Source organism: Opisthorchis viverrini (genome assembly GCF_000715545.1).
Source record: "Opisthorchis viverrini unplaced genomic scaffold opera_v5_30, whole genome shotgun sequence".
NCBI lineage: Eukaryota > Metazoa > Platyhelminthes > Trematoda > Opisthorchiida > Opisthorchiidae > Opisthorchis > Opisthorchis viverrini.
In genome coordinates, this window is record NW_008751686.1 from 1,886,415 (window position 1) to 1,895,597 (window position 9,183).

At 44.4% G+C, this 9,183-nt stretch overlaps 1 protein-coding gene across 1 annotated transcript in view; it reads left to right on the forward strand.

The window, feature by feature from the left end:
* Window positions 1-1,641: 1,641 nt before the first annotated feature.
* T265_02470 (hypothetical protein) overlaps window positions 1,642-9,183 on the forward strand; it is a gene marked incomplete at both ends in the record, with an annotated part of 37,785 nt that continues 30,243 nt past the window's right edge. The window contains one exon of the mRNA XM_009166719.1: window positions 1,642-2,204. Coding sequence (XP_009164983.1) covers window positions 1,665-2,204 — 540 coding nt within the window. The remainder of the gene's footprint in view (window positions 2,205-9,183) is intronic.

Here is a 9,183-nt window from a genome sequence, read left to right on the forward strand (position 1 = left end):
GAAAGAAAGGCTCGTGTTTCGAACCCGATCATTGCCTCTCGACTTCCCCTGTTTAGGTTTGGACAACTTGGGAGTATCCTAGCCCTTTTGCTTCCTTCTGGTGGCATGGCCGTTAGGCACCGAAACGGTGCTACAGCTGGACAATTTAAAAAATTTTTAGTCCAATCCATGTTGGTCACCTAATTGAGTCTGAGATGCGCTAAGCCTGCCCGCTTTTGCGTTCATATCTTCGGCAACCACAACGAGCTTTTAGCTCGCTGCAACAGGACATTCAGGACGTCATAAAACCTCTCCTTTATGGCGTCGAAGAGACAGTCATTTTGGACGTAGGCAGGCACAACAAACGGACATCGATCAACTTTCCGCTTGTGAGAATCATTCGCAAACGTTGCCAGACGAACCACACGCAGGCAACTAGCAACTGGTATCCAGCCAAGCAAGGATGCTCCCCCCACCGGTGACTTAGGACCATGCTAACCTCTGCACATGCTACCGCAGCAGCCTCTGGATCACCTAAAGTGTGCAGCCAGACGTGAGTGGAGGGTTATGGGAGTGGTTAACTCAACCACTGCGCTTGCATCTCGTATCCTTGTTTCGGATACGCAGCACGCACGAATGTCAAGCGAATCCAATGTGAGAGCAAGAGCAGCCTGTTGTCTTTCTTAAAAGTGCCGACATTGAAAGCAGTCAGACAGGCTCGGCGTCAATGCTTGAAAATTGGTTTCGAAATAGCTGGAGATGTCGGCGCCGGATGACAGTTAGATTTTGATTGCAAAACCGATGCAGGACGAACGGTGTCATCAGTCCTAACTGACGGACCTTCATGTGGGGAATTGTTAATGGCGTGAGCAGAGGGGGGGAGAAAATTGTGTGAAAGAGAAGGAATGGAGGCTTCAGAAGTAACATGTTTTCGCTTACCGGTCTTGCTGTATGGTAAGGCGACCCGGCTGTTGACGGTCGATGTGGCATAAGTTTATTTGTAAGTGTGCAAATAATGTTTGTACATGGTCTGGGATACTCCCAAGACGCCCACACGTAGACAGGAGGATGATTAGGGTCCACAACATCAAAAGCCTGACCACAACTTACAGAAGGTTCGCTTGTCTAAACTGAGTACCGCAAAGGTAAGGCGGAGGGCTAGTTTCTTTGAAAAGTCCTTTTTGTGTATGACGTAATTTCGCATGAGCTGATTGTTTAGTTACATGGTCACTAAAGTATTGAGGAATCTTCAGTATGGCGTATGTGAAGAAGGGTCCTTGAGCCCTAGAACGTTGGATTGCTTACTACCCTTCTTATTGATGAGACACCTGTAGGAATACCGCCAATGGACGATTAAAAAACTTCACCTTCAGTCCACTTACCAACATTGCAAATTACCTTTGAGCCTCCCTTTTGCTTATTTTAGAGCTACCGTGATTTATTACGTCTTGGCTTTGTATAGATGACGTTAACTCTATATTAGGTGATCCATTTTGCGATTCTATTGCACCGTGCGCTCTGTCTTCTGACAGCATACCATGCGAATTTTCGTCGGTAATCTGCATTTTTTTCACATATTTCACACCAACTTATGTATATGGGTGTTGTTGTGGGGATGTGCGTTGGTTGATTCACTCTTGTTGATGTGTCTTTTATGTTGCAGCTGACTTGTGGGTCGGATCTTGATGAGCTGGAACAACATTCCAGCCGATCCGAAGCAACCACTCTTGTTCCCCGACGTGGACTATCCCCGTCAACCAAATTTTATCGAAAAGGATGTCAATCCGTCGGTGCGCGTAAAGTTAGACGCCGAATCGACCACCCCGTACCGTCGAACTCGGGATGTTGATTTAACTGATTGGGACGACGATGCAGCCGCTCATCTGCGTTCCACAGCCGATACACCAGGGGATCTCATTGATTGTTTGTCTCCTTGCCGTGGCATTCTTGGACTTCGAAAACCGTCGAAACGAAAATTTCTCAGCCTCAGACAGCTTAGCCGATTTAGGAGGCCTTTCGGTGTGATTTGGTTGGTTCGGGACGTGTGCGGCATAGTTTGCCTAGTATTCACATGGGTCCTGATTTTGTATGCAGAATTCGTCATCTCCAGTGTAATCCTCATGCGAGCACCTTCAAGTTCTTTCTGCTGGATCACCGGATCAATGTATCATCTGTTTGTGTCGCTTGCCTGTATCTCTCACATATTTGCCTTTTCCACTGATCCCGTGAGTTGTTTTTCGGTCCATTGTTGAGCCTTGTTTGTCGCCTCTTATTGTGATCTCCATGCCAAAACAGGCTTTAATCGGTCGGTCAAGGGTGTGATTCTGGTCAGATTTCTCCAATATGTTGTACACAATACGCATGCGTCTCGGCTCAAGAATATCGATTACCTTGAATAAGAAGTCTTAGTGCTCTGTGTTCTTTTGTGTGCTGTTCGATCAGTGTTCTCTATTCATCAGCTGCTGCCAACGTTGGATTTGCCGGTGTGCTGCGTCAGGCTAGTGCAGGTTTCATTCGAGGACACACGGTATGTGATATAGGCACATAAGGCTGTGTCGGCTACCAGTATGTGATCCACGACGGACCTCTTTCTTATCGTTTCAAAGTCATCGAGGTCATCTGAGTGCCTGTGCTAATATAGGTAATTGGTTGCTCAATTCCGCTCTTTTACAATGCTGCTGCAGTTTCGCGGGTCCCAGCTTTGTTTTCCAGACAGATTGGTAATTACGAGTATTTGTAGCTGTTTGTTTGTTGTGGCTGCTCGAATTTCGGGTGATTAAAGAAATACTATGAATTTCTTTCACTTTACGGAAAGACCTTGTAAATTGTTTCTAAACGTTTATGATTCCTGTTTACTAAAGGCTCAGTTTTTGTGGAGTGAAAATGTGGTATCTACGCTCTTTCTAAAGTTCATTCACATTCGGGGGAATAAGGTACTTTATCTGTTCTTGTGCCGTTCAGTGGTCCCTGTGATGCTGAGTCCACGTTCAACTCCCTATTTCTTCCGTAGTCGATTTGTAGCTTTTTTTGCTTTTACCGTCATTATGGATGGATGGAAACTGAACTTTACCGAAGTCACGCTGCAAACACTGGAATTATTTTTAAAAAATCGACAAATAAACCGGACCAAACAGGTGAACCATCGATTGGCAAACACGGAATTCACAGTCCACAACAACATTAGAAGAAGCAGTTCCTAAATGGTGTTGAGCGCGGGCCGGCACAAAACTGGAAAGATTGATAAACATCGATTGTATAGTCAATGGAAAGCAAACGTTGTGAACAATCCAGTAATTACCGAGTTACTGAATCAATTATCCACAGGTTATTTGAATTGCAGGGAATGATTTGGCCTTAGTAACCTGTATTTGGTCTTGGAGGCTGAGTTGGAGGAGGATCAGTGAGGAGCGATACAATCGGCACAAGACCTTTTTTCGCATACTGATCGATATAGCCTTTGCCTGGAACTGTCATTTGTCGACGAGTCACATTGGACCTACATTTGAAGTAACAAGGGAAACTTCCCAGCCAGTCGCGCGGATTGTCCTCGAAAGGTTGAGGTGGGAACACTTGAAGAGGCTGAAAAAGCTGTGGGATGAGCGTTCTCTCTCACTGTTTTCCATAACTAGCACGTACTTGGAACTTTTACCGTCATTATGGATGGATGGAAACTGAACTTTACCGAAGTCACGCTGCAAACACTGGAATTATTTTTAAAAAATCGACAAATAAACCGGACCAAACAGGTGAACCATCGATTGGCAAACACGGAATTCACAGTCCACAACAACATTAGAAGAAGCAGTTCCTAAATGGTGTTGAGCGCGGGCCGGCACAAAACTGGAAAGATTGATAAACATCGATTGTATAGTCAATGGAAAGCAAACGTTGTGAACAATCCAGTAATTACCGAGTTACTGAATCAATTATCCACAGGTTATTTGAATTGCAGGGAATGATTTGGCCTTAGTAACCTGTATTTGGTCTTGGAGGCTGAGTTGGAGGAGGATCAGTGAGGAGCGATACAATCGGCACAAGACCTTTTTTCGCATACTGATCGATATAGCCTTTGCCTGGAACTGTCATTTGTCGACGAGTCACATTGGACCTACATTTGAAGTAACAAGGGAAACTTCCCAGCCAGTCGCGCGGATTGTCCTCGAAAGGTTGAGGTGGGAACACTTGAAGAGGCTGAAAAAGCTGTGGGATGAGCGTTCTCTCTCACTGTTTTCCATAACTAGCACGGTATTTGGAACCACTGCGGCAATGTAGATGGCTTACAGTTGGTGACTGTAGCTCACCAGCACCGTTCTCTCCATTATCTTGAACAGTCGCTCTCTAGGTCATTTCTACCAACACACAAGTTTGAATTCTCTACGTGACAAGTTTTGTTATTCTCTACCGCGTGACTTATTCGTGCTCAACGAGTCCACTCAGGTCGACGATGGTTCGCCTCAATTGTGTTTACTCATTTTTACTGATGTTTCATTTTGTGGCTACGTGAAACTCAAATGAATTGTTGTTACATTATCATAGGAATTCTTTTCAGCTCTATGAGTCCGTTTTCCTTCACGATCTCTAACTTTTTTGCGAGAGTGAACTATCGTTCGATCATTCGTTGACATTCTATCCGGAAGTACGCAAGGCCACTTTTGTATCTGATGTGTATCTGTACTCGCACTCTTCGTCGTATTTGGTAGTCTTCTGCTGAACTAGACAAGAGAGCATCTATATGAAACACTTGGACGGTCTATCTTTGACACCTTAGGACTCGTTTTGTAGTGCCTGTAACTATATTTTGGGGAGTTTAATGAAAGCGAGGTTGTTCGTGACTTTGCGTGAACATTTATTTTATCTGTCTTAAGGTGAGACGCAGCTATTCATTCTTTCGATCAATCGGTCGACTGGCAGAGGTTTAATCACACCTTAACACTCATTTGCAAACTAATTTGGTTTTGCGAGAGACTCACCTGGAACCCAGCTGAATCTCTCTGTTTTGACGTTTCCAGGCTGGGTTCCAGGTGAATCTCTCGCAAAACCAGACTATTTTGCAAATGAGTGTATTTCTCTTAGTTTGTGCAATTTGGTTTCAAGTAGAACATAAGGTTGACGGAAACTCGGAGACCGCGCGTACCTGATGAATCCCAAAAAGGCGAAACCGGTCGTGGACTGTCGAGGAGTTTTCAGCAACCTTATGAGTAGTGCATTACAAAAATAAACACATTTGCCAAACCAGCTTTACCAGCTGGAGGTTGTGTGGGATCTTTTGGTGCAATGTTTCTGACCCCCTGAAGAGACATCAGTAAAACAGCATGTTGAATCTAGCCTAGCGATGTGACACAGTGTCCTCGTTCGAGAAGTTTGAAATGCTTTCATTATCAGTGTACTTAAGAGGTGAATCTGTTCTCTTAAAATTCTGGAAATCTTTGCGTCCTAGATTCCGGGCAACTAGCAGCAATAAATTCCGAATTTTCTCATCTGCAACTCACGGACTATTTGTAACATTCTGAAAAACAGTCATTTAAGCTCAAACGCGAGTGATGTGAGCGTGCATTCTAGAGTTCCCGCAACCATCCCTAACTAAACCAAAGTTGTCCAGCAGGTATTAAGCGTCTGTGGCGCTACCTGACTGGGAAGTTCTGAGAGACGGACCAATCGATCAACATCATTATCAGCTGTAAGAACCGCGTATGTGTTGGTCGGTACAACCAAGGTCGTCGTTAGAAACAGTCGGGCCTACCACTCACATCTCTGAAGAGTGAGCATGATCGCCTGTTCAGACGTGAAAATTCAAATGAGTCCAGCATGCCTTGGTAGAGTATTGCTAATACGCTCGCCTTGCATTTCAAACCCCGGCACTGCTGATGAGCCACATAAGAGCGAGACTTGATTTCAGTGCTTCCCGCGTTTGATGTGGACCCATTAGAATGATTTCGCCAGGACGACTGTTCAAATGAGAATGATGTGAGCATGCACATCATTTTGTCTTGCATTTGGACCCATTTGTGCTCTCTCGAAGCAAAACAAGAAAGCTCAAAAGGTAGTGACTGGCTTGAATACGATGGCTGTTGAAAAAAATTGACGAGCAAGCGAAATGCAAATGTGCATACGCACAATCCAAGTGTACACCCGTTAAATGACTGATAGTGTCACTTCGATTACTTTGTCATGCATTGCCCTCAGCTATTTGGTGAACAAAGGACAGTGTGTCTGAGAAGCTGGTTTCTGTAAACGTCAGAGGGCAGTTCAGAAGCGACATGTTATACGATAAACGAGATATTCAGCTGGGATTGGACTGAGTCGTCCGCTGACACCGGATTAATTTGCAAATGAATGTGTTATTTCCATTACACACTACTTGTTAGGACTGGTTTCGACTTATATCAGTGGTTGCACCTAAATCAACTTTAAAATAGAAAAGTACAAGTGCAGATTCAATGATACTGATAAAGTTCGAGCTTAGCCACGACGGGGGTCATGTCTGGATACAAGAGTCAATCTAAACATAACTTGGTTTTACGACATCTGATAGCAGTCGGTTCAGCTATGTTTAACACGTCTGTTAGTGTAGTCCCGGAACAGAGCAGTCAGTTTAAAAGTGTTCGTTCACTTCCTGGAGAGTCTCAAGCAGAGAAATTAGAACCGCCGACCCTGGCGGCCTTCAAAGCCGTTGTTTTCCGTTTCACACTCGGTGGATGCTATCACCTCCAAGGGTAGCCAGATCGGAATTATTTATTACTTTTATTGCCCGGAATAGCTCAGCAATTAAGTTGCAAAACCTGGTGACCGGATGATCCGTGGTCTGAACCTAACTCTGGCTTTGCGCTTGCTTCTGTCTGGGTTTGGGTAGCCTGGCAGTATCTCAACCCTCATGCCTCTTTCGAATTGTACGGCACCCATGCACCGGAGAGATTCCACAATCGAACCATTATTATTTTCCGTTGTCATTACTTTATTATTATTGTTATTATTGCTGCTATTATCATTACTAATGAACCCACCAAATAAGACAATATGGAGTGGAGGGTGGAATCGCGTTAAACGGGGCTGGATCTCACGGAAAGCACGTTGCTCGATTTACTAGAATATAAACAGACTGAATGTATGACCGATAAACCAGAAGGTGAAATGACTGGTGATTGTTTGTGTGACTAATGAACCCACCAAATAAGACAATATGAAGTGGAGGGTGGTGAAATGACTGGTGATTGTTTGTGTTTTAGTGTACTTTTAGGTGTCGACATTGTTTTGTCTTTCCATATGTGGATATTGCTTCCCTAATGACTTAGCTATGGTAACCAATAAAAAGGGACAATAGATGTTGCGTGTACAGTGACACTAGGGAACAGAACCTCGTTTTGATGGAAGGAAACAAAAGTGGGTTTGGTTGTTTGATATGTCCAGAAAACGCTGTTTTTTTTCGGACTATAAGATGATCGACGCATTCACTAAACTAGTATGCAAATGAGCGTATTCCGCTTATTTCGTGCAATGTGGGTCCCAGCAGAACATAATGTTAATGGAAACTCGAGGACTGCGCCTACCTGATGAACCCCATGAAGCTCGGAACCTGTCCTGGGCTGTCGAAGAGTTTTCAGCAACCCTATGAGTAGTGTATTGGGCCGGTACAATGTATCACGATATCTCGAATATCGTGCCAGCTGAAACATGAGACGGCCTAGTGCAGCACATTCAGTTACTTAAAAGCATCCTAAACGGGAGATTCAGTTAGGTTTTGGGTGAGCCTCCCGTCAAGACCCAGTTTGCACTCGGATCGATACACACCAATGGTAAGTAATCCTGACAAATGTGGCCCTGTCATGCAGTGGATGGCGGTCTTGCGTCAAACTTGTTGCGTTCGATGCATAACTGTTCCGCTGCACCCTTCATCGGGCAAATGGAATAAAATAAAGTTAGTGAACTCATTTGGACACCGTCTCTAAGCGATCGCTGTCATTCTGCTGTCACCCTTATCCACGGTAGGTGACGCTGTAACATGTGTACTTTGGTACACGGTTTATAGCTGAATAATCGGATTGAACGGGAAGACTATGGGTTTTGTTAGACCAGTAAATGTCGAGTAAAAGGCCGCATTCGCACGTTAGCCGAATGGCGGCATTTGTGGTAGTTATTGGAGGAGCGAACGCAGATGTTGATCAGTGTGTCCTTGTCATCAGTCGTTAACAATTTGTAAAATCTAGCTGGGAGATGAGGCGCTTAGCTACCGCCCGGAATTGTAATCAAAACCGTGTAATTGATATTGGCTGCAGGCGCACACTAAAAGTTGGTTTCCGCCTTTTTTATGAGGCGCTGTCAGTGCAAGCAATCAGACAAAGAATCCCAAGCAAGGGTAGTGTATAACCACCTTGTACACAGCCGACTAGTGAAATCTGCATTACAACATGTGACCGTCAAAAGTGCGTTCTGTCTCAAATGCAGCTTTTAGGATTTTTTTTCGGGTCGATAGTACTGGATTTCGCACCGTGATCTCAATGGTGCAGCTGAACGGTATGGAGAAACTTGCTGGTTAGTCTTCCTCCTAATGGACCGTAGATGGACTGACATGCGCCAACTGGGCGATTGAATCAATGTGGAACAGTGGTCAGTCAGAAAGAGAGTTAGCTTTTTCTACCCTTTATACCACGCGTCATTTTCTTAGCCGTGCTTTTGAGTGTTCCAATCATAGGTAGCTGCGTATTTTTTGACGTACATTTGATAGTTCGAAGGTCACAGTATTGTCAGGTAGCATTTTATGAATGATTTTATCTGACGTATGCTAGCTGAGTCGACGGGGAACAGGTCGTTTCCCGGCTAAAAACACTCATGTTTTTACTTCATTTTGTGCAAATTTCTTGTAGTCCAAATCCCCTAGGCGTTGGATGAGAATGGTAGAGAGTGTGACCGTTGTAAATAATTGAACCATTTCTAACTCTTCCGTAATTCTGACAGCTGTTATTGCGATAAACATCCTCACCAGCACATGCTGGACTCGAGGCTTGACAATGTACTATTTATGTTCGTTTCTCTAGTGACTTTCAGAGACGATCAAAAGTTTAGTTTTATGATTTATGGTTTTGCGGGTCCACCAACCGATTTTTACAAACGTTTGGCCATCTGAAGGAAACACTTCCTCCTAGTGTTGGGAGCTGAAGTCCATTGATTATTCGCCACCTTAGCCTCACTTGCCCAGCTTTTCTGCGTGTA